Source organism: Gouania willdenowi, chromosome 15 (genome assembly GCF_900634775.1).
Source record: "Gouania willdenowi chromosome 15, fGouWil2.1, whole genome shotgun sequence".
Taxonomy (NCBI): Eukaryota; Metazoa; Chordata; class Actinopteri; order Blenniiformes; family Gobiesocidae; genus Gouania; species Gouania willdenowi.
Genome location: NC_041058.1, coordinates 21,869,558 through 21,895,577, shown reverse-complemented (window position 1 = coordinate 21,895,577; position 26,020 = coordinate 21,869,558). Strand labels below are relative to the sequence as shown.

The window sequence follows — 26,020 nt, the reverse complement described above, 5'->3', positions numbered from 1 at the left end:
TGTAATGTAATGAATTACACACAATTACAATTATAATTGACCCCGTCCCTGGCATGTGCTCTTTAGGCTCAGTAGGTGCTTTTCTTTGGTGTGTACATTAGCACCCTGTGTAGCAGGAAAATCATTGATTTTATTGTGCTTCTCCAGCTGGGATTGGTCAACAGTGCTGCTCTGAAAGCACATGGAGCTTTTAGGGATTTGATCATCTTTTGTCTTTAGGATGCACTTATCTCTGTTGTCGTACACACCACCTAGACGCACTGAAGTGTGGCTCTGTAGATTACAATCACACGTGAATGCTTTGAAAGCTCAAGAGTTGACCGGTTCTACAACTTTGTCAGAATGAGCTGTCGGCACAGCTCATACGATGGAGCGAGGATTAACAGATTCACTTCCCAGTCGAGCCCCAGGCTCATCAGATTCAGGCTTTCCTGATCAAATCTAAGCTGTCTGAGCCTTGCTTACAGCCTCTAATTTGTAGAGAGGATACATGCTGTGTGAGCATCACAGTGTATAGTCAGTGAAGTCATTTACTGTCAGCCAAAACGGGGAAAAGTGTGCGTTTATTTACATTAATGGCTATGCATAATTATAATGTGCTGCAACAGTATTTATGTTTGTGAGGAAGCTTTCGCAGCTGTGCTCTTTAAATAAGAACCTGGATTGATGTTTTTTTCTTCTTGATGTTGCTTTTTGCTCTTGGTAATTGGATATCATTAAAACTGAAGCCTGCGTAATTTTAGTTGCTTAGACTTTGACTATATTTTAAAAAATGCAAATTAGCATTTATATTTAGATTGTATTGGTTCCATTTTTTTGGCTTTTTTTTTTTGGTTTTTTAAAGTTTGGTCAAAAACAGCGATATTTTAATTTCATCACTGAGACCGTTTTTGAGAAGTTTATATTCTTTACCGAAAAGTGCAATCTGCGATGAAATACCTGGGGCCTCATTTATAAAAGTCTGCCTAGGTAAGCACACTTCAGCTGGCGTACGTTAAAAACCAGGAAGTGCATACGCAAAAAAAACTCTAAGACTTATAAACGAGGGGGCACGCTCGTCCCATGCCTGTTTACGTTTTAAATCGCAATTAACTCCAAAGTTGTCGCACGTGATTAAACTTCTTGCTCCGCCCATACGGTGCCCATAAAAGGACAGGTATACACCCTTAATAAATATTCACTCATACGAATTTCACGGTGAACCGAGGGGGAAAACGAGCAAATAAAACTAATTTCACTCAATGCAGGTGGAGGTATTAAATGTTGAGGTGGACACACACACAGGAAAGCGTAATTTGGTGACACAGTGAACATTACGAATGATTGAAGTGTCAGACTGTAACTGAGGTGAAAAAGAAATGATCAGACATAGAAGCGGAGGAGAAAGTGTGGATCACTCTACACAGGAAGAGCATCGGTTCAACAGGTGAAGGAGAGAATGCACTGGAGCTCATCCTTACAGACCAAAAGCTGGAGGATCATTGGGGAACCCCTCTGTGTTGTAACGGAAGTGGAGTGGACACAGATGCACTATATGTGCCAGTAGCATGGGATTAAATTGTATTTCCTTGTTTGAAATAACATAAATGAACAGGTAGTAAAACACCTTTGGAACTATACGTAATTCACAATATTTAATTTCAAGTAAAACCATATTTTTCATCAGTCCCAGGGTGTTTACTGGTGAGTGAGGCCAGGGGTGAGGCACCTCGTCCTCCCTCCAGCAGCACCGCGTCCTCACGGAGGGTCCTGCCTATAGGTAGGGATGTCCCGATACAACTTTTTCACTTCCGAGACGACACCGATATTGCAGCCTTGAGTCTTGGCCAATATCGATACGATACAATATCGGCACTTTTATTACTTATTTTGTAGTGTGGAATGTTAGGAAAGGCTTGATCATGTGATGTTACTCAAACAGAGAACAATAGTCAACAATTCAAGTTCACTTCAGTTTTTATTTACTGTCAGTATATGGTAGGAACAAATGAGGGCGGGTATAAAAACAACAAACACTTATCGCACATTTTAGATGCAGTCCAATAAAATTCGATATTTGTTTTCTGGCTGATATCGGACTGATATCAGATTATTTGTAGGCTCGCACACGTCACTCACTCCCTGGTGCGTCAGTTTAATTTTTTCCTCCTTTGTTTTTGCGAATATATCCTTCATATATGATATGTATTGTGAAATGTGCAATGTTCGATTATTTCACACAAATGCATCTATTTCACAGAGCTGTCTTTAATTTCATCCTTCTCATGTTTTGGGCGAAGTTTCCCGTTTCTCATGATTTTGTGCGCACGGCAGGGTCAGAGCTGCCGTGGAGGTAAAAACATAATCTCGCCAGGTTTTTTTTTTTTTATATAAGTCCCGAACGTTGCTTATAAGTGGCGTACGCTTTCTTTTTTTTCGGGACACAGCATTTATAAATGAGGCCCCTGCTTCCTAGCATCAGTCAGGTTGTGTCCCTGTGTGTCCAGTATTATAATGGTTCCTTCTCACTGGTTGCGTTCTGAGCCAATAGGCATGGTCACTGTAGCCGTCCACATAGGGTAACATAGCTGTTCTCCCACTACAGTCCTCTTGTCTCGCTTTAAGTTGCTGCATTGTTTGGCAAGTTTATGCTTTTGCTGCCGTGCTAACATGCCCACCCTTCTTGTGGCCCCCCCTCCCCTGCGCCCTAAAACACTTACTTGCCCCCTGCACCATCAGCCCATATGATGCTTCACCTCCTGACTGTTCCCCTCTAGCTCCTCCCTGTGGCTGCTTTGTTTCTTTTAGTGTTTGTTCTGTGTGAAGGTTTGGTGTGTGGATTTAGGGTTTTTTAGCAAGCACTCCCTTAGTGTCATTTCCCATGATCATTGATTTATGTGATAAAATGATGTTGTTTTATTTGCTGAAACACCTCATGTACTGTTCCATGACTGGTTAATGAATGATGTAGTTGTTTTAGTGTAGTGTTTTAGGTTACACTGGATATGAGTTAGAGCTACTGATGATGAAGCTTAGATACTTGTAATGGGAAATGGCAGGAAAGGATGGAGCGAGCTAGTTAGGATAGGATAGGAAGGAGGCATCCTAGCTGTGGACAGGTGTGGGTGGGATTCTGTGGTGTTCAATTGGGCAGCCTAGGGTCAGGAAGTGCTGAACTGTTTTTCTTGCAGGGATGACAGCAGTCAGGAGGGGGAGGAAGGGGAGGAGTTTGAGTGTTACCCCCCGGGGATGAAGGTGCAGGTGAGGTATGGGCGAGGCCGCAATCTGAAGACGTACGAGGCCACTGTGAAAGAGGCAGACGTGGAGGGGGGAGAGGTGCTCTACCTGGTGCACTACTGTGGCTGGAACGTCAGGTAAGACAGGACCTGGGGGAGAAATCACCTAATAACGCCTATGTTCACCCTAAAAAAATAATCAAGAAAAAAGCCTCTTCTAACTTACAGTGCGGCTCATGGGACCCCCTCTAAGTGGGTGTCCCCACAGCATTAACATCCCCGCTTCATCCAATCCAGTCCCATGGTCAGTGCTCTGATAACGGAGAACACTGTGCCATCTAGTGTTCGGCGTCAGCACCCTCACTGTTATTGACTCAGTCCCCTGTCTGTCTGACCCCTCCCCCCAACCCCCAGCTGTCTGTCTCTCAACCCAATCTCTAGACAAGCTGGTGGATTATAATTAAATTAATCATTTCTGATAATGAACTAATACTTTGGATCAAACATTTTATTCCACATGTGATTTAAAAATAAAAAAAGTGATCCCTGAATGGCCAATCAAAGTGCTGCCACGCTCACCTATGCCTCTCAACCCTCTCCCCCCCTCCCCAGTGGGTCAGGGTTAACACAGTGTTTCTTAGCGTTAGGGTACCATGAAACGGTGGTTAACCAGTGCAACCAGTATTTCATCATCTCCATGTTGTTGTGTGGCCCTTTAGCGTTCTCTAAACGACAGTGGGATGTTCTCTGCGTTGTGTCCGTTGTGTGTGATGTGTGATGTCTCCCCTCATACGCCCCCCCCCAAAGAAAAGAAGCCCTCCCGGCACTGCTGCAACTCAGTGGGATTTGATTTGTGTGGTGGTCGGTGTTTACAATCGTGTCCTCCTTCATCGTGAAGGTTTTTTTTTTTTGGTCTCTCTCCCCATTAACACCATGGGATCTTCTCTTCTGCTGTGGAGGCTTATCGTATCACTCTTGCATGTTTGGCTCAGACAGTAGAGGTGTCTGCGTGGTGGGTGGTGTGTGAGAACATTCCTCAAATTCCTTTTCAAAAGCCTGATGATGACACGCTGTCTCGTCTTTGTGCTTAATTTTCCCCCCCCCATCTTTGTTTTATTCTGATTTCTTTTAGATATGATGAATGGATCAAAGCTGACAAGATTGTGCGTCCGGCCAATAAAAATGTACCAAAAATAAAGCACCGCAAAAAAATAAAGGTATGATTGAAAAGTGTATGTAGGCTCTTTGTCATCCAAGTCATGATGTATTAGTTAGAATTAGCAACAGCAACTGGACTCGATCACTTTGTGTCAACTACTGCTTTAATTGCTGTTCTAGAAAGTTTCATTGTTATTAGCAAAGTTAATATATTAGTTAAGTATGAGTTATTAGCTTATATATGTTATTGGGACATTATTATAAAATCCTTAACAGACTGTAAGCAAATGTTCAACAAGCAATGTATAACTCATTAACTAACAGTTCATTAATGATCTATTAACTACTTATAATGGATAGTTATTGTAAAGTGTTACCAACTCTTGACTAGCTGCTTGGGCTAACTTTACCACAGTGTTTCCCAACCAGGGGTACTTCAACATGTTGCAGGGGCTACTTGGATACATTTAAGAATTTAAATATTGAGTAACTTTTATCCTATTCAGACACTGTATGTGTACACCTGACTTTTTATTTTCCTCCTCCGATTGACATTAAATGGCATCAATTTGGGTTGCGGTCATAATTAAAATAATTAATTTAAATTATAATGTAGTTTTGATTTTACTTGTAATTTCAAAAATATGTCACTGTTGTAATCGTATTTGAATTGTAATTGAGTTCAGATCATGTAAAAAAAAAAAAAAAAAAATGGAATTTTATTTGCAATTGGAAAAAATGCCAGTCACCATAATCTTAATTAAGTTGTAATCGAACATGGATAATTGAAGATGTAGTTGTAATTGAAAAATGTAATTTACCCCAACCCTAGCATCAATAGACCTATTTTACCTAGAAAATCATTTCTTTAACATGTTTGATATGGTCAGACTACCAAATATTTAAGGCTAAGGGTATAAATTATGTAGAAATGCAGACTAGAAAAAAGTGAATTACTTTGTTTTACGAGTTGCATCTCTAAAGACGATGCATTGCAAAACATAGTTTTTAAATTGTTTGTTAATTGATATCAGTTCGGAAATATAGGAAATTTAAAGGGGTAGGATTATATAAGTTTATACTTCTTTCTACTCCTTTTTGTTTATGTAAGCTAAGGTGCTTAAAGGGATCCTCCACTGTTTTTACAAATGTGGCCTAAAACCTTTGAAATGTCCTTATTAAAAGATCTATGCCTAACAAAATGCATTATTTTGATCTTCTCATAACATTTCAAATGTTTTAGGTCACATTTGTAAAAACAGTGGAGGATCCCTTTAACAAATTGAAGATGCAAGATACTGTTTTATTGTTATTTCTTGATGTAATTTTTTTCCCACTGTTTTAAGTTGTCATTTACATGATCAAAATGAATAAAGAAATCAATCAAATCAAATTGTCAGGAGGAAAAGCATCCCTGTACCTACTGGAAAATGCTAAATATCTGTTCTAAATCAGATTAAACTGTACGGGTTGACGTGTTTAAGCTATTGTTGCTTCATGTAATTAAAACGAGGGGGCACTAGTGGAGTGATGGGTGGTAGTTGTCTGTTGAAGGTTGGGAAACACTGCTTTACCACATAGATCTGAAGAGTGGCCTGAGTTTCTCAAATCACTGACTTCTCTTTGAATTCTGGCAGAACAAAAATGAGCGTGAGCCAGACAGGTTGGAGAGACTCAATGACAGAGACCACCTGGGCTCTCCGTCCAACAGCCCCCGCGTCACCCGCCCCAAATGTGGCCTGAGTCAGGATGTCTTTTCCAAGATGGACGAGGGTGAGGACAAAGGGACTCAGCTGTCTCCCGTCAAGTCTATAGAAATTACCTCTATCCTCAATGGCCTGCAAGGTAGCAACTCTCATTAGTCTGTAGTCTTCATGACACTAGCATCAGATTAGGACTCATTCTCTCTCACAGGTTTAGGAAGTCTGTTTGCTTCCTTTTGGAACTCACACCACCTGTGTTGTTTGTCTCAGCTTCCGAGGTGTCCACGGATGAAAGTGACCAAGAACACGGCGACGACGATGGAGAACATGTTGAAGAAAAGCTTCTAGATTCCCGCGATAACCTGAGGAAAGGCCCTTCAGAGCTGTTGCATATAACGGAGCAACACAGGGAATGTGCTCCCACACCAAATGGGTCTAAACCATCTCCAGTTTCAGGAAAGAACATGGAGTCTGTTCTCCCCGAGAACACTGATGTGGGGAAACGCAGAAATCAACAAGAACTGGAAGTAGAGGCCGGCTCCAGGAAAAGGAAGTCTGACAGTGCAGCAGAGAGGACACTAAAAAACCAATCCAAAGCCAAGACCAGAACCACCAGGAGTGCCGACTGGTTACCAGCAGGTTCTCCCAGAAAGCAGGAGGACAGAGCGTCCAGCAGCAGCTCAGAGGACGAGGCTGCAGCATTAATCGAGTCTCAGGTGGTGGAAACTGAACGAAGTCGCCCAAAAAACAAAGGTTCACCTTCAAAGAAATACAACGGCATGAAAGAGAAAAATAAAAGCACGAGACAAGCTGCTTTTTGGGAGATTCCTGAAAAGAGGGCCAAAGTGTCTGGGAATGCAGAGGAAAGGCCTCTCGTTCGCCCAAAAGGACAAAAGGACGTGTGGTCCAGCATCCAAGCCCAGTGGCCTAAGAAGACCCTCAAAGAGCTGTTCTCCGACTCAGACACTGAAGCAGCCAATTCCCCTCCTCCACCAGTGTCCTCATGTCTGGAAGAGCCCAGCATCGGAGAAGATGCCACACCTGAGGACGAGGTCTCCGAGGAGCAGATGGATAACGACAAGCTGCAAGAGTTTCCCAGCAGCGGCAGTAACTCATTGCTCAATACTCCTCCCACTACCCCTGAGTCCCCCTCAGGTGGGGGCAGCGCAGCGGAGAACCCTGGGCATGCACCACCGTCCCCCACTCCTCCCTCTGCTCCTTCCGTCCTGCCTCTAGAGCCGATGACGGACGCTCCGCCTTCAGGGTCAATCCAGGAGGAGGTGGCAGGTGGACGCAGCGAGACGGACAGCAGCACGGTGGAAGTGGAGAGTCTGGGCGGAGAGCTGCAGGATCTTCCTGTGGACGAAGGAGCAAGTTCTCCATCTAAAGTGTTAGAAGTGAGTCTGTCGTGCAATAGCAGCAGCTGCAGCCTGGAGCTGAGCAGCAACAGCCATCAAGAGAATGAGCAGAAGTCCAAAGGTAGGGAAGCTGGATCATCGACTGAATTAGACAGATATAAATCCCATTACCTGTCTCCAGAATCAAGTTTGATTCCTAAATATGTTCCTGATTTTTATTATTTTTGCAGCGTCTGTAGCTCAGAAGCGGCAAAAAGAATCACAGACGAGTGTTCCCCCTAAGAAACACAAACCAAGCCGCAAGAGCCTCGGTGTGCCTCCCAAAAAGAATCGGCAAAAAGGTAACGGTATGAACCAGGGTTGGGTTTAAATATAATTGTAATGGCATAATTGATAATTAAGTACATTTATCGCATAATTATAATTGTAATTTTAAAAAACTGTTGCTGTTGTAATCGTAATTAAAGTGTAGTTGAGTTTAGATAATTGACTTTGCCATAAAAATTCTATAAAAATTGTCAATTGTAATTTAATGAAAAACTGGGGAACCATGTTACAGTTCTACACATATGTAGTTAACAATTATAAAAATATATTTCATATCAAGCTTTCCCACATTTTACAATTTAAAAAAAAAAAAAATCTAGGGGTACACAGACAGGCTCAGACGCCCACGCCAAAAATATTAAAACCTATATTTTCATAGATTAGGAAACCTAGCAATCTAACCAATAGATAGGAAATAAATTAGATGATAGATATTTTTAGTGTATTTTACAGCTGATTTAGGACCAGTTATCATAAGAGATGCTAACAGAAAGCTAAACAAGAGAAAGGTTAACTTTTATTAAATAATTTATTTCAGGCTCGGTAATTGTGATAAATTGTAATTGAGAATGTAATTGTAATTGACTTTCTGAGGATAAAAATTAATTGTAATTTAATTGTACCGTAATTGAAAAAAATGCTGGTCACCGACTTGTTATTGATCATTGACTAATTGTAATTGAAAAATGTAATTGACCCCACCCCTGGAATGAACCATGAATACCAACATTTCTCCAACACTTGAATCCGTCGGTTTGATTTTGACAGTTCTCTGCCTGACTCCACTTTGTGTTCCTTTCTTCTCCAGCCAACAGCAGCGACAGCGAGGACCAGTCTGTGATCGAAGCCGCTGCCAAACCCTCCAAGAATCACACAGCAGACCTGAAGGGATCGTCCTCGCCCAAGTGTCCCGGCCGATCTCCTCCTTCCAGCCATAAGTATCACAAACACGGGGACGTGGATCACACCCAGCACCGAGACCACCACTGCAGATCTCAGCGAGTGTACAAGTGGAGTTTCCAGATGTGTAAGTGTCCAACTTAAACTGAACCATTAGAGTAGCTTCACCCGACTTTAACTCATCAAAACCTGTTTTTCTTCTAATCACATTTGATTTTATATTCCTATAAAATTACCTAAAAGAAAAAACATTACACATTAATGAAGAATGATATATTAATATCAAACAGAAACTAACTTTTAAACAAGAAAACATATATAGTATCAACCTATTTTTTTATTTTCATGGTCATCAGCAGCATTTATGTTTGTCTTTTCTACATTATGTCCAACCATTAGTACCCTATTAATGTATTCCTAAATGTACATAATCATTAGCTAATTATGTCATTATTACAAATGCATGAGTCATAATCAGTAACTTACAGAAGATGACTACAGCCACTAAAGATGAAAATAAATCAGGCACTACAGGGAGAAAGAGAAACGTTTTTCCATCTTTTTCTTAATTTTAGTTTTTTCTCTTACTATTTTTAGATAGTCGCTAGCTCCTCCCACATTGGCAATAACCTAAAAACATGATAAACCCAAATTTAACACCACTCTATAATATAGATGCATCTGGAACCCCTGGGTCTGTCATTTTCAGCTTCCTCTTCTAGCCCCGCCTCCCTCCACCTGTTGCCATTATGGGAGGAGCTTGCAGGTGTCCCAAAATAGTAACAAGAAAAGAAGAAAGAAAAAAGAACTAAAAGGAAACCGAAATTTAAAAAATAAAATTAAGACAAAGGTGTTTTAAACGACAGATTTCTGACTTGTAAAACACTTTTGGCGTAGCTTCTTGTTTGAATGTCGTTTGTTCTTTACATACTTTACAATCTATTAATAATAATAATAATAATAATAGTGTGTGTGTGTGTGCGCGTGTGCGTGCGCGTGCGCGTGCGTGTCATTCACTCAGGGCTTTAGATTAGTGCTAGAATTATTCAGATCTGATAAAAAATTGCATTTTTTTTTATTTTTTTTTAAAGTGTCTGTTTTTGGACTCTGATATTTTATGTAGGTGTGAATCTGAATTCATAACCAAGCAACAATTCATGCATCAAAACATTGGTACTAATATGGGGATTCTAGGTATTGAAGAAATGTTTCCAGTCAATTTTTGGTGGAAAAAAAAACAGCGCTTTTGAGGATTTTATAAAAAACTTTGTCGTGAACTGATTTTAAAGAAGGAAAGGAGGCGGACCATTGATACTTTGCTGTAAGCTGACGTTCACTCAGGGCATTTTTATCTTTGTGTTTGTCACCGAAACTACTACGTATTAAAATCGTATGCATAAACAGGTGAGTAATCATATTTAATAACGTTTTATTCCCCTACCGGTTCTATAAATGTAATAGATTAACCATTTCCAACACTGAAGTGGTTAGCTTGGTCATAATCAATCAATGAAAATTGTTTTTTGTGACAGTCAAGCAGAACTAAGTGCAGTAACTTTCGCTTAGTGCTCGCCCTAAAGGTCCGTTTTGGTTATGTCACTGTCATAAACACTCCGCACCCCCGAGGCAGCAGCTCCTCCCTCCCGCTACAGTGAGACGGGCAGCGGTAGGCTTCCTAAACGTACCGGGGCAAAATGAAAGCGGTTAATCTTGAATAAGCGTTTACATTCTGAGTGAACTCATCCTTTTAGTAACTCAGTAAGTTGATCATTTAAACCGTAAAAGCGGCACTGTTTATGATAATGGAAGTCATCAATCAGTTGTCTCCCCTCATCCTGCTGCGCGCGCATGCACACGCACACGTTCCCTGGCAATGATGTCACTGCAGCGATGAAGTACCAAAAAGCACCACTGTGTTCAAGCGACTCATCACAGGCGATTGAAGTGACTGCAGTGCGAACGCACCATTAGTTTATATTAGGCTGCCGTAAAGCAGTACGTCTTGCCACCGGGTCGGAGGCAGGAAAGTTGCAAGTGCTGTTTTCTGGCTAGAGACCCCACAATCACCCCATAAACACTTGTATTACCCTCACAGGGACTATGAGAAGGATTTATTAAGGTGAAAAAGTTACTTAGTTTTGCTTTAATATTTTGAGAATTTTTCAAATGTCAGGACGAGGGTTTTAAAGCGCGGGCACGTTATGTTTGTATGTGTCAAAAGCAAAGAAAAATACATGTATCAGATTATTCATCAAACCACAGTGAAAAAAAACCCTTCATTTCTATCACTGACTGTATGTTTCCTGAGTCACTCGCTGTGTCTCTACTATAATGTATACCATAATAAAGCACTGGGACAGCAGGTGTGTATTTCTGTTGGTTTCACACAAACCTGCTGTTTCTGTTTCTGCCTCCTGGGGATTTAGTGGCTCAAGAACTTTTGTTTTGTTTTTCCATCTAAACCAACAAACTGACACCTTCCCACTAGAGATTTTCCTTCCAGGGTTTTTTTTGAGTTCACTCAGCCGAGACGAGATTGAAGTGAACATCTGCAATATGTTATTGGATAATTCTGGGACACTTGAGAGAAAGTGTAAGGCAGAATACTGCTGTAATACTGAGACTTTCATTTTAAATTTTAATAAAGTGGTAAAAAAAAAAGAAGACTTGCAACTAAGATGTGCCAAGAAAGAAATGTAATTATAGACGAGGAAATGCAATTAACACATTGTGCCGCTAATAATGTGATGATCAAGTGCCAAGTTTTGGATGTTTTAGAACACACACACACACACACACACACACACACACACATATTCCAATTTATGATATTTGCTACTTTCTTTTCCAGTTGAAGTTTGTTTCTCAGTGTTTTTTAATGGCGATGATGCTGTCAGGAGTCTCCTGTGCAGACATGTTCCTCAATCCTTTATTGCGATGGATGCAAAGAAGTCTCTCTAAATCTGCAGCCAACCTAATTCTTCTCTTCAGTGACTTTTTGAAAAATGAGGTCAAACATAGAGCTGGGCGATATGGACCAAAACTCATATCTCGATATTTGTTCTCAAAACAACAAATGTGCAAATGACAGTTGAGGAATTTGAAAATGAGTATATAAATAAAAAATAAGCAATAAAATATATCAATATAGGCAATATTGTAATTTTCTATATCGCCAAAATAGAAAACTCGATATATTTTGAATCTTGACCCAGCCCTAGTCAAGCATCACAAAAACAATCCTCACATGGACTGAGTTGTTTCTAGTCCTAAAGTGCAGTGAGCTCAAAGGGAAACTGTGTTAAATCTGTGGCTGTTTGTTTTCCTTCTGTTCAGCTGATCTGGAAAAAATGAGCAGTCTGGAGAGAATCTCGTTTCTTCAGGAGAAGCTGCAGGACATCAGGAACCACTACCTCTCCCTCAAGTCTGAGGTGGCCTCTATAGACAGAAGACGAAAACGCATGAAGAAGAAGGAGCAGGAAAGTGAGTCACTCCTTAGTTTTCTACTATCTCACCTGTGTGAACAGGAAGTACATCCACCTTTCCATCACTAAACACTGTCTCCTTTCTGCAGGCACAGCTGCTGCTTCCTCTTCCTCATCCTCCTCCTCGCCGTCCTCCAGCTCACTGACAGCGGCGGTCATGCTAACACTAGCTGACCCTCCGGTATCATCCTCATCCTCTTCATCACAAAACTCTGGTGTCTCCGTAGAGTGCAGGTGACGGCGTGAAGCTGCGACGGAGCAGGCGCACTAAGCACTTAACCAGCACCCTGGAGTGGCCCTCCCTGTGACAAGGACGGACAGGTCGATCTGTCGATTCTTCACAAACTGGGGCACGAAAACCAGTCGAGACAAAATCAGAAACAAGCACTATTTTTTACTGACATCTGTTTCCTTGGCAAGCTAAATGCACTTAAGTGCACTTTTACAAGGATTGTGTTGAGGAATGACGTTTGTCAACAACAGATTTGTTCTTTTTTCCTAATTGGAACATTTTCCAGAGTTGTTTTTTTTTTTTTTAATAGCTGTTTCCATTGGATAAGAGTGTATTGATATTGGATGATGTCTAGTGTGTGATCAGCACTGTGCAGCCTGTGTTCGCCGCGTTAACTGGGAACTCAGCGGAACACTGCCACATTGGCATTAAGGGCATACGAACAATGACTTTGGCCACTTCTCTCCTTTCACTCCCATTAAACCAAGGCTGAAGCAGGAATGAGATGATGGCCTGTGCTGGCAACGCAGCCCTGTATTCTGGTGCTGATGGTAGAGTCTTATACCTTCAGAATTTCCACTGAGAAATATGGAATAATACTGTTAGTGCCTTTTTGTTCTCCTCCACGGGGCACTTTGCAAAAGGACAGCACTTTTTAAAGATATTCCCAATCCTCATCCCAAAAATCAGGTGGTCAGATGGAATAACGTCCCTTTATAAAGACTGATGAATGCTGTATGAGTGAGCAGGCAGTGAAGGGCTAAATCTGACATGATGATGATGATGATGGATGTTAGCGGACTCTGGGTTACAACTTTCTGGATCACCTGTATTCGACTACTGAAAACTTATGGCGTGGCTATTACTGTTGAATCTGGCAGTATGAAATGTGCAATGATGAAGGTTACGAATGCAACGGTCAAGTTTTTTTTTTTTTTATAAGCAACCTTGCCTTTATTTTATCTTGCATTTTTTACTTATTCAAACTTCCTGTTGCAGTTTTCATTCTTTTTGAACTCACAGCAGCCATAGGAAACATTATTTGACCCACATTGCCACTATATCTCAACATTGCAGTGTTTTAAACCATACCAAGTCATTACATCTGCTTATTCTTCTTCTTCTTATCTTTTTTTTTTTTTTAATCAAATCAGAACATGCTTTTTTGGCATGTGTAACAAAACTACACACCACCTCCCCCTCACTCACTCACTCACTCACTCACTTACTCACATCCCCCATTAAAACAACCCTTAGTTCCCCTTGTACTCTGACCAGAATAAAGGTAGAGATATTGTAAATGTGCATTTATATGTAAGAGTGATGTATGTGTATACATTTCTAAAGACATCTCCAGTGTTTACTTTGTACAGACCCCCCCCACACACACACACACACACTTACACACACACTGTATGATACTCTGAAGTTACAGTTTGTTCAGCACTTGTATGTAATTGTATGCTTTTGTTATACATTTGTATATCGAGAAGTGTTTTGAGTCAAGCTATTTAATATCTTGCACTGTTAATAATGGCGTGTACTTTTGTGTACAGACAGTTATACGGTTTTAACTAGTTTTGAGTGTAAATACTGAAAGTTACAGCATGTTTGTTATCCTTTCTCCTTTTCATCAGTTACACGTATGTCTTTTTTAAATATGTTTTTTGCTTTAGTTTGTATCCTGTTTTTATTTTTAGCTTTTGTGCTTATAGGAGAAAAGCGGTGGCTTTGAATGCGGCTGATCGATTTGCCGACGTGTACACAGCCGGATGCTAAAACTGTATGAACTTGTAGACAGTGCATAATAGATTAAGAGAAAGCTGCGGAACTTGTTGAAACATGCTTGATTGTATTTATTAGGCTCATCTGATGATGGTCATTGTGTAATTTATTGTAAAAATGTAAGCATAGCAGGGAGCTTCTGTTTGAAATAAATGCCATAGTTTGTGAAGTACTCAACTGTCTCCTACAGTCAATATCAATCACCTTTGACGTGATTTACACAAAGTAAATACAAACTCGAAGTAGCTTTACTCCATTTAAATATTTAATATTCATTTTACAACATTATTTATCAGTTTTAAAACACGGATAAGTTGGTGATGTTTGGGATCACACACAGTTCAACTAGAAATAATGCTGCAGATAATAAAAACCAAATTAAACAATCTACTGTTTAAAATGAAAATAATTGAGTACATAATCAAATGATTGCAGGGTTTAAACCACAATCTTAGACAAGGAAAAGTAGATTATTTTATTAAATTTGTTGTATGTTTTTTATAAATGAAATGAAGTAGTAAACATGTTTAACTTGTAATTATGTTATGTTAATGCGTTATAGAATAATATTTTCAATTTGTGACGCCGTTTCCGTCCTCCGTCATTGACTGAGTGACGTCACTTCCGCTCTCTCCTCTTCTGCGCCGTGTGGCGTCCCTGCTAGCTGCTAACCAGGTAAGTGAACAACAAGACTTAAATCTCCTCTGTTTATACTACGTTTGTCGGCCTTTTGAACCTTTTACTTACAAAATAATACTGGAGCTCTTTCATTTAGTCAAAAATATTCGTATATGATAGAGTATTAAACTGTGTGTGTTTAAAAGCAGAATAAGTTTGTTTAAAGTGTCCCACGTGGTCCGTCAGGAGTACTCACAAAACTAGCGTTTCCCTTTGGATTAGGTCAGACTTTATTTTGACAATTAACCTTTTCATTGAAACTGCTTCGCGGGGGTTATTTCACAGGTATTTATTTGTTTGCGCTAATAATAGTTTCGACATAAATCGCCATTACTCACAGAAAATGGATGACCGCGTATAAGCCTTTTCACACACTCTCGTTCAATAGTCCAGAGGGATAAACTCGCCTTGGTTGACAGAGATTAAGATTAACTTTTACTGTGTAAGCATTGCTTCCATGAAAGATTAATATTGGTCAAGGCAGAAATGCAGAGTTAGCTGCTAAAGCTAATGCTGCACACGAGCTGAAAATTCAGGTTTTTCCTGCTTTTTAAATAGTAATTAATCAGCTGATCAATGCAGTTTCACTTATCAGCCTGTTTGGTGTCCATCTTGTGCACTTCCTTCAAAGTTGTTAATTGAACTGAAACAATAGCTTAATGAAAATCATCATGGTCCTGGTTAGTGAATGGTGCCTCCTAAACGTTTATTTTATTATTATTATTTCTGACCAAATTTTACTTCGCGCTAACGTTTACTGGCTAACAAAGTTTGATTTTGAACCAAACCTCTACTTTAATTTCATTTCGAAATGCCAACTCAGGATAGTTAGTGCGCATGTGCAAAATGTGGCCAGTTAATATTTTCATATGTGCAGTTCCTTTACATTGTTAAAGCATGAAAATGTACACATCGTGAAGTCGAACCGATATATCGGCGGATGTTCGATTTTAAGGTCGCTACTGTTAATAAGCCTAGGATATTACATCACTACAACAAACCACATGAAACAAATGGGGCTGCAACGATTCCTCAAAAACCATTATTACAACAAAAAAGATGAACTGAACAATGAATGAAACAAATTAGTTGCCAATAAATGATGGGCCTTATTTTCTGTTTATATTTAAAATTGAGCTGAAGTCTAGCAAAACTATATTTTGTCAGATTAATTGATTGAATACGCAATCATCAACATATTGAATTGATATTAATTTAAACGTTGTTTTTAATTCACTTACATAAGCAGCATTTGGGATATGCAGTTCATTTACCTTTGCTAGTGTAAGTCAGTATTAAAAGTATCCTTTTGTTGTATGTTAAGTAAAAATCTTCAGAGATATTAAAATTTGTATATACATGCGATGTCCCAACCTTCTGTAACTTCTCTACCTTTTTTCCAGGTAAATGTGAAGTTTGTTTTTGGAAACCTGACCAATACAGACACAATGTGATTGAACTCCATAACTGTTTGTACAGAAGGTGAGGACTTTTCACACTACTTAATAAGTAATATCAAAATGTGAGGTATTTCCCTGTGCTGTGCATCCTTAATAAACCCCCCAGTTGCTGTTTTCTTAGTCTCTGGGACAAGAAAGGGTGCAAGATTAATCTTAGAATTATCCAAAGCTGAGAGCCACGTGCAGTATCTCTTTGCTATTTCACCTCTAAGACAAAAAAAATAACTTGTGATGAGGTCATTGTGTGATGGTGTAAAGTGTGTTGCCACAAAATCTAAATGCTTATTTTCCTGTTTTCCAGCACTTCATCAGCTCTGAATCCCTATCAGAAGATGAAGTAAGTAACACAAATCTACCAATGGAATTCCCTAAAGGGAACTGAGACTGGACAGAAATCATTGTTACCATAAAGGTTTAATAGAGATGGTTTAAGATTTTAATCTTATTTGACAGATTTTCTTTCTTTTTTTCTTCAATGAAATGCAATGCGATTGTTGGAACTTATATTACAAGTCAAATTGATACACATTAATTGGCAATTTGTTCACTTTACATGTTATGTTGAAGCCTTTGTCATGTCTGCATTGAAAGTTGTTCAATAAAACATAAAAACAAGGTTTAGTGGTCTGTTTTCTTTTTGCCAGTAGATGGCAGTAGCGATGCATTGGAAAATCTGAGGTATTTACGGTTCTAGTGTGATGAGTTTCTGAATGGAAACCGGGAGCCTGTGTTACGCCCATAAATGGCAAATTCCTGATATTATAAACTTGTTTTTACAACCTAAGGTTAAATATCAGGAGACACATTTCTGCTGACTTCAGCATAATCCCAGAATGTCAACATGTCCTGAATAAATGACGCTGGTTCATAAAGTGACAGTGCCAAGTAAACCTGTGCCCTGCAGCACTGTTATTGTGCATGAGCTGGTGCGACTCCACTGAGCCACAATGTGGCTTTATTGTGCAGAAGTGGAGCAGCTCATCGTGGGGGGAAAGGAGGCGGTTTACTTAGAAGTGTGTCTCCTGGAAGCCAAATAGAGCCACAATTATTTTTATCCTGTCTGCAGCTGTTTTTCCAAAGGGCTCTGGCCAGTGCTGCCCAGGCCTGTGGAGGTTGCCAGGAAACAGGAGCGGCACTGTGGTGGTGGTGGGGGTTAGTTTTCCCTACATTAGGAATGAAAAATGAACAGTGGCCCAGAAATGTCCATGTAAAGAGTCAAAGGCAGACTGTTCCAGTTTCCATGATCTCATGCACACTTGTGTTCAGCACTTGGGATGGTGGACCATTTTGGTTAGAGTGGGAGGCCTGTCCGACCCCTGCCATGCACAACTGGAGGACCCCAAGTGAATGCATGGCATCATGTACCGTAACTGGTTATTAACCCAACCTTTGGGAAGGTGGGGCAGGAGACACTGAGGGCTTTTGGCACACTATTGTGCACCATTGGACTGCTAATGCAACTAGTCACTGGGTGGACTGGATCCTCTAAAAAAAAAAAAAAAGTGGGGGGGTGTTCCTCAACTGTTTTCACCCTGGGACCCACATTTTGCCACAGTTATTAAATTGCGGACCCCACTTTTTTTTAGAATTCCACCAACCAAATCTAATTTTTCAAAATTAGTTGTCAGTCTTTTTAAAACATGAATTCGTATATTTTCCAGGGCAGCATGCATTTTACAGCATGTTTGTCAAAAGACAAGACAAGCCCAACATGAGATACATTGGGGGGTTTTTTTTTTTTTGCTAGCTGTCTGCGACCCACCAGTTGAGAATCGCTGGTCTTTAAAAAGCATGAGGGGCAATTCTCAGATATTTTTGGTGGTGATAGGAAAGTAATGTGGACTTCAGATATTGTCTCTCAGTGCGTCAGTACAGAAAAGCTTACCCTGAGTACAAATAATATTGGCGTTTAAAGCAGGATTGTTTTTAAAGGGATCCTTCACAAATGTGGCCTAAAACCTTTGAAATGTCCTTATTAGAGGGTTATTCTATAGTAGGTGAAGCATTCAGGATCCTTTAGCAGCTTTTTCAGTCAAAACGACAACTTGTGCTGCTTTGGGTTGCTCTGAAAATCAGTAAGTTAAAAAAAAGTCGATGTAAACCTCTTTTGTTTACCAAAATTTGATAACCAAAATCTGTGAGCTGAAAAACGACGGTTCCAACTCTGCTGTTTCATAGACAGGCTCACAAACGGTAAACTAGTACCACTTTTAAAACTTAATATAAACTAATTTTGTGCAAAACAATGTGTTTAGTTAGGCATAGATCTTCTAATAAGGACATTTCAAAGGTTTTAGGCCACATTTGTAAAAACAGTGGAGGATCCCTTTAAGGGGTTGCATCATGCTGCAGCAGCAATAAAGCCCTCCTGGTTCAGCAGTAGGGGGCACTGTGTTTCCAGTCAGATTTTTGCAGACATACATGAAGGACAACCTGAATGGAAATAACTGAGAGCCTAACAGTTCCAGTTGACAGCAATAACAATACAAAGACTGTGTGCTTAGGGGGAGTGATTTTTAACTGGGTGTAATCCTTTCTTCTAATGTGCATACAGTCACAAAAGCAGCACTTAGCTTCATCACAAGTAAAGGCAATAATCTGCATTTAAAGGGCACAAAAAGCACTCCAGCATGGATGAACTGGTTGCAATTTGTGTGTGGACTTTAATCTTATGTCAAGAGCTGTATTGGGGGAGTATAATAATCACTATAACAATTAGAGCTGCACAAATTATTGCCATTGCTAATGACCTTTCTGTGTGTTTCTGCAGTATGCGAGTTTGAATGTCAAACCCTGATTACTGCCTCTCTCTGTATATCCGGTGCATTCCAAGCACTGAGATGTGTGTGATGCAGGAGCAGCTGTGTTTGGGACTTGGACTGGGTTGTATGCGGTTGCTATGGTAGCTCCACGTAGGCACCAGCTCTCACATTAAAGATCCACAGAGTGTTGGAGTGTCTGCTGCTTTGGTGGAGGCTTCAGCAGAGGCCTGCAGTCCTCCTGCGCCTCTGTTTTTGGAACATGTTGTTTATCCATCATGATGACGCTCGGAGTCCTCAATGTCTGATGATGATGCCGGAGTCACAAAGGCTCTGCAGCTTTCTTTACTGTACGGTGTCACAGAGAGGCTCAGAATGGAGGCCTGCGGGTACAAACATCACTGCTCCAGCAACACTCCATTAATTACCCTACACCCAAGGTGAAGAAGGAAATATTTCCCAGTCACGTCCTAAAAATACAGCAGCACTGTACGTGCTTGGAATATTAACTTCCACACAGATGACCCATTTTTCCATCTCAAAGGGTCTAAGAAGGGTGGAAAAAAGAGGAGGGGGGGTGGGTGGGAAGGGAGGCAACAGTGGAGCCAATCACGTGAATCTAAAGGCTACAAATCCTGGCGGATTTCTCCTTCTCTATGGGGTAATGCCTGTACTGTCGTCTGTTTTTCCACTTTTCTGCTGCAGTCTGTAATGAACCCCCTCCACCCCCCCTGCCCACCCTCGTGGTTATTCATCCGCCGCTCATTCCTCCATGCAGGCTTTTTTCTCCTGTGTGTGCAGTCCTGCCTATGTAGCCCTGTTGTTTACATTCTCTGGGTGTGAGCTGAAAGCGGGAGGGTGTGGACCCCCCCCCCACCACCACCTCCAACCACCAATGACCCAGTCTCCAATGTCAGCCACTACCCCCACACCTATCTATTCATCACTAGTTCTCTGATAAGGGTTGAAACGCAATCGCAGTCAGAGCAAGTGAGGTCACGTGTCTTGTTTGGTTTGTTTTTGGTCCACATCAGAGCCGTTTAGAGAGAGAGTTGCGACAACGGAAGTTCTAAATTGATTCAAATAGTTCCCGAAAGTTATTAACGAACAATTCGAATCCATTGATTCCAAGTCACATAACTGGGATTTTTAGGAAATTTGTCGTCAATAACTGCATTGATTTAAAATATTTATACAGTATGCTTAATAATGCACATGTTAATGGGTTTAGCTACACTGATAATAATCATAATAATATCCAATATGATTATTTAAACATCTTACCGTTCAAAAGAGCATCACAAACTGTCTAATCCGCTCTCGCTCCAATGCGGTGCGACACTCAACTGCTCATTTTCGGGAACTATTGTGAAGCTCCATGAACCACCATTGCTGTAAAAAAAAAACGGACCATTGGCGTGAACGGAGTTGTCTCAACTCTCTCTAAATGGCTTTGGTCCACATGCCTAAATAAAAAAAAGCATTTTAGGGGATGTAAACCAGCGTTCTTCCCAAAAGCCATCCACTCTCTAAATAATCAACACACACAATCACTACGAAGGTATTGAAAATGAAATACCGTCTCTTTTTAAATATTTTACCCCCATGCACTTCTCTGCTGATTAACCTTTTATTCTGACAGACTTGTACAGTACCTTTTGTACTAACCCTAACCCTAGGCTTGAATGTTTGAAGTGTAGTTGGATGTTGTTGGGAGGGGCATGTGCAATGACAATACAAAGATTATTTTCTATTTTGGATCTGTTCCCATTGCATCGTCATTGTTTTTTATACCGGCACTTACCAACCGCAGCTTGCATTAGGGGCGTAGAAACATTTATCAGTAAATTTCCAAACAGTGCTAGTAGTTTTATATCCCCTAGTTAATGAAAGCAAATATGAGCTGTTTTTTCCCCCCATTTTGGTTTGTCTCTGAAAATGCATTAAACGGCAAAAGCTAAAATTGCCAAGATGTAAGCAAGAAAATGGATAAATGGTTTAAATTTGTAGTTACTCTTTCTTTTGAGGGAATAACTGCTGATATTTGTCAACTGCATACAACATATAAGGGCAGCATATGACTTGTTAAAAAGGCTAAGAGGAAACACAAGACTTTAAAAAAAAAAGGTTGGGAACCATTGATGTGTACAATCTGAGGCTGATAAATATTTAAAGTAGTAACACATGCAGAGCAGAGGAGTGACGATAGGGTTAATGCAGCAGACTGTGTTATTTTTCCTCTTCCTCTCCCTTTCCCTCTGATCTACCTTCCTGTCTCACAACCAATGCATAGCAGAGGCTTTGAACATCACGAGAGAGTCAGACAGGCTTGTTTTTGAATACTGTAGGTCTCCTGCTTTGACTTGAAGCAAATCCTCACCCTCAGGAGGCACGTCAGAGAGGGATTAGTGAGAAGGGCTGTGTGGCTGGTGGTGGTGGGGGGAGGCTAACAGAGTTTCCCATTGTCGCAGCCCCTGCCCTGCACTGTATTTTCATCCTGGAGAGTGAGAAAAAGAGATGGCGTGTGGAAGAGAAGAGGAAAGGGGGGTGATTCAGTGTGTGTGTCAGTGCAGAAAGGGGTGGGGGGTGTTATACAGTGGTGTTATTTCCCTCTGCCCTGATTCTTTGGAGCTGAGCTGAAGGGAAGGGGTGGGGGTAGAGTGTAAATAATGTATCTGGAGTGGCAGGCTGAGGAAAGGGAAGGGTGCTGCTGGAGGGTGTACGGGGAGGAACCGTTTGAGCTACAACAACACTGTTGTGGTGCTCTGGGGAATGTGGGGCCTCCACAAGAATGTGGCATTCCTATACTTCCTCCCTCTCCCAGTTTTAACCAAAACAAACGGATAATGGCTGCAGCCTTTTGTTATGAACCACTTATAGTAACATGGTTGGAAGGTTAAATACGCTCTCAACATGTGGAAAACTGGTTCTTGAAATTCTTGAAGAAATGCTAAACTAAGTCTTTCACATTCTACCTTGTGATATACATGAGTACAAATGATCCAAACACATCTAAAAAGTAGTTTTAAAGGTTTTTAATTCATATACTTTAGAGTAAATCCTTTTTCAGACAGCGGATGGATAAGCCAGGCCTCTTCCTACTCTCTTACGTATTCACAGAAGACTAAAAAGTAGTTTTCAAGTTAGACCAATATGGATTAACATTTAGGGATACATTTGCAAAAATGTGTTAACTTTAAAGTTAGTAGTTTCAGTCTGCAGAGGGACAAACTAGGGCTGTGTTTGAAACCGCATACCAACTTTAGGGATGTCACTTTGACGCGTTACTTGTGATGAATTCATTACAGGGAAATTTTACGTGCTAAAAAAAAATGACCATTGATAATTTTTTTAGCACTCCAAACAGCGCGTAACCTTTGATATTTCTTTGTTCCCGGTATACCCATAATGCACAAACTACAATAACAAGACGGGAGACTGTCGAGCTGCTCAGCTTCATTTGTGTTAATTATGGCTTTTAAAAACACCGGATGGAAAACTAAAGCCTAGTTGTGTGTGTCAGTGCTCAATCTTTTCACGGACCTGATAGTTGCAGATCCTTTCAACGCGTGCGTGAAACGCGTCTGTACCTGGGTCTGATCGTTTCAAATGCGTCTACATCCGGTCGGGTTGAAACCTTGCTATTTAAAAAGAATTAGAAATGTATGTTTTGAGTGAATTCCTATTCATTTTGGTTTATATCTTATGTTCTGTTGGGTTTTTAATTGTCAATGTCATGTATTGTGTTTTAATCTATTTATTTATTTAAATTAACAATCAAAAACACCACAAAACAGTCACATATTTAAACGTGGACTATTAAAATAATTAACAAACGTCGTACGGTCGGTTTACATTCAAATATCACGTCCCCGCAGCTCTGTCGTCAGGATTGCGAGTGAAGGAAGTGACGTAGTCTATGAGCATGTGTTGATCACCGGAGCTTTGCTGCCTTCGCTACCACCTTAATGTAGCGGCTAGCATGGACAGCTAATGCGGACACTCACACAGTGCTAACTAGGGCTGTCCCGATCCAATATCAGATACCGGTCCGATATTAGCCTGAAAACGAATATCGGATTCAAATTTCCGAATTTTCAGATTTTTTTTTTTTTTTCAATTCATTTTTCATTTTATTCAATTATAGAATACTGTAGATATTATGTTGAAGGTTAAAATGTAATAAACCAGTTGTTTATTAATAATGAATGGGTCAGTTTTTCTCATACCTACTGTTGCTGACTATTGTTCTCTGTTTAACATCACTTGATCAAGTCTTTTCTAACATTCCACACTACAAAATAAGTAATTTTTAAAAATTATTATTAAAGAAAAGAGAGAGAGAGAAAAAATAAAATTAATACAAAATTAAATAAAAAAAAAAAAGAAAGAAAAAGTATGTATGAATCATGCTGGTATCGGCCGATACGCAAGGCTGCAATATCGGTATCATATCGGAACTGAAAAAGTCGTATCGGGACATCCCTAGTGCAAACTGCAACATGCTGTGAGCGTGCTGTGACTGACAAATGAAAAAACTCACTGAATAAATGTTATTATCTGAAGGAGAGCAAAAGCAACAAGTTGGTGTCATAAAAGTGTTTTTACTGTTTATGTGCTAACTTATAGCACAACATATGACATTTTATTTCACTTGTATTTTCTATTATTTAGAGATTGACAAAAGTACACATCAACATGACAGGCAGCCCTTGGGACTAATCTCAAATACAGCAGAATGTACATGTCTACGCCTGCATCTGTTCTAGTCTGTTTTAAACAAACAATAAATGACTTTCTAAAGCCACTTTATGTATCAATGTTTTCATCTGCCACAATAATTGTCGACTGTGACACAGAAGACCACACATTAGAGCTGTTTTCACTTTTATTTTGATTGTAGTTTTGAAGGAACAGCTCGACAATAACACACTTTGGTCTATGGAGCGGAAAGGAGATAAGAACTAATCACCGGTAAATAAAGCCCAGTAAAACTCTGGAAAACAATCACCAGGAATAAATATTTGCTCCGTGGTGAAGATAGTCACTCTAACAATCATTACAATGATACACTTTGGTGATATTACAGCCTGTGAATGCAGTACATTTACTTCTTCTATGGGTCTTAGTATCACCTGTCCAATGAAGCCTGTTCTGTTTGCTGATGTCCATGTGTGTAATAAGTCCACGTGTCTGTGTGAATCTACATGTTTATGCTTACGTCCATCCACTCTTTTCATTATATCCATGTCTTCTAAGGCTTTTATTAAACAAATAGCCTCGGCTCTAGTTCGGGCAGCCATCTTGAATGATGTCGTCGTCATTGCGACAAGAAAGATGAATTATTTCATTTGGAATTTAAATCAGAATAAACCAGCCACCTAATTCAGATTTAAGTTTAATTTAGCGTTAGGCATTAAGTGTTTACAAGGTCAGTTTAAAGAAGAATTAACTTTTATTCTGCTTTAAAGAGGAATTAAAGCTCCCATGTAAACGTTGCCATTTTCGCGAACTCCGTGTGACTTGGCTGGATCCGCTCTTGACTTGTTTGCGTGTTCACGCCGCCCAAATGAAGCAGACTTGCTGGGCAAACAAATCTCCCAAAAGATAAAACACTGTAGGATACGCTGGAGTGAATGCACCCTTTGTTTACTTAGTTACTAACATGCATGTTTTTAATGGTAGGGAAACCAATAGCCCCAGAGGAAAACCTTTGTTTTTGTGCTTTGTTCAAAGAAAGTGAATGAATTCTTTAGAGGCTTCCAATCGTCTCAGATGTGTGATGTTTTTAATATAGGTATCAAGGATTACATGCCTTTTAATACTCCCTCAGTACACACTTATCTTCACTCCTCTGCACAATATCAGAAGCACATTATAGCAACTGCACCACCAAAATGGCGTTGCTCTTGTTTATCTTTGACCTGAACTCCTTTACTTTGTACTTTGTATAGTGTAGGTCAAGGAAATAGACAAAGAGATAGAACTGAAGTGCAGGGAAAATAGAAGAAGGTTGAGAAGTAAATGTCAAGAATATTCTTGTGCAGGAAGCTGCAAAAAACGATTTGAGAATAAATAAAGGGAAATGGAAAAGCTGTTGTGTGGTGGTGCTTGAGTTTTGCAGTTCATGCTTAAACAACAACATTTTCTTTAGATTTCCACAAGAACAGAAATTATGTCTGCTGTTGGATGTAGATTGCATCATGGAAATGAATTAGAAGCATTGCTTAAGGGAAGCATCCATGTGCCGCTAACTTAGTACATCATGATTTTAATCAAGTCTTGTGATGTCATGACCTGCCAATGCGTCCATGTCTTTTGCCTTTTTCCTCATCCATGTCACAGGACTAACATTTAAACGTTATCAATGCCTTGAACTATAAACCAATGCTATGTTATGTGTATGTAGCCTTAACTTTTATTTTATGCTATATTGATGCTGGCACTATACACGACACTTGCCCAGGAACAGTTCAAAATTAGCTCTGTAGCTAATACCGACACATTTACAGAAATGCTAATTAATATGTACTGTCCCTATCAAACTATAAAATAAATGTGAAGTGGCTAAAAGCCGTGAAGGTTTTTGTACTTCGTCCTTTTGTTTACGGGTAACTTCATTTGACATCCTTGCAAACATGTGTTTCTATTTTCCCTGTTTGCCACAAAATTGACCGTATTTCCTCTGAAAGTGTTGTTTTTTCCCCCTTATACTATAGTATCACCCTTTATTTATCTTCTCATGGCCACATGATGTTCTCCCACTGTCCCTTGGTAATCTTTGGTCTCGTCTTTTCTCCACACCTGCTGTGTTTTATGGAAACAATAAAGGGGCCTCACCTTGAAAGAAGATGAGCAAACCAAGTACAATCTTCTGAGAGAGAAAAAAAAAAAAAAAGCCCAGATAACCACTCCCGTTTTCCTTTGCACACATCGTAACCTTGGTGTAACTTTTGTATT

General features: G+C 40.0%; 1 protein-coding gene, 1 long non-coding RNA gene and 1 other non-coding gene across 5 annotated transcripts in view; all 3 read left to right on the top strand.

Moving 5' to 3' along the window:
* The window catches only part of arid4b (AT-rich interaction domain 4B), a 70,108-nt gene extending 55,773 nt beyond the window's left edge, over nt 1-14,335 (top strand). Inside the window, exons 17-24 of one of the 3 annotated variants that reach the window (XM_028467938.1) lie at nt 3,171-3,353; nt 4,348-4,432; nt 6,011-6,146; nt 6,347-7,555; nt 7,665-7,775; nt 8,570-8,788; nt 11,998-12,144; nt 12,236-14,335. In XM_028467938.1, coding sequence (XP_028323739.1) covers nt 3,171-3,353; nt 4,348-4,432; nt 6,011-6,146; nt 6,347-7,555; nt 7,665-7,775; nt 8,570-8,788; nt 11,998-12,144; nt 12,236-12,384 — 2,239 coding nt within the window. In that variant the 3' untranslated portion in view covers nt 12,385-14,335. Of the gene's footprint in view, nt 1-3,170; nt 3,354-4,347; nt 4,433-6,010; nt 6,219-6,346; nt 7,556-7,664; nt 7,776-8,569; nt 8,789-11,997; nt 12,145-12,235 lie in introns of all 3 variants that reach the window. The other 2 variants (XM_028467937.1, XM_028467939.1) reach the window with 2 other exon arrangements.
* Nucleotides 14,336-14,783: 448 nt separating this feature from the next.
* LOC114477050 (uncharacterized) lies at nt 14,784-16,917 on the top strand. Its single transcript, XR_003675659.1, has 3 exons — nt 14,784-14,838; nt 16,245-16,323; nt 16,603-16,917. It is a non-coding gene; the product is annotated as an uncharacterized LOC114477050 (long non-coding RNA).
* On the top strand, nt 16,384-16,519 carry LOC114477351 (small nucleolar RNA SNORA14). Its single transcript, XR_003675695.1, has one exon. It is a non-coding gene; the product is annotated as a small nucleolar RNA SNORA14 (small nucleolar RNA).
* Nucleotides 16,918-26,020: the final 9,103 nt, after the last annotated feature.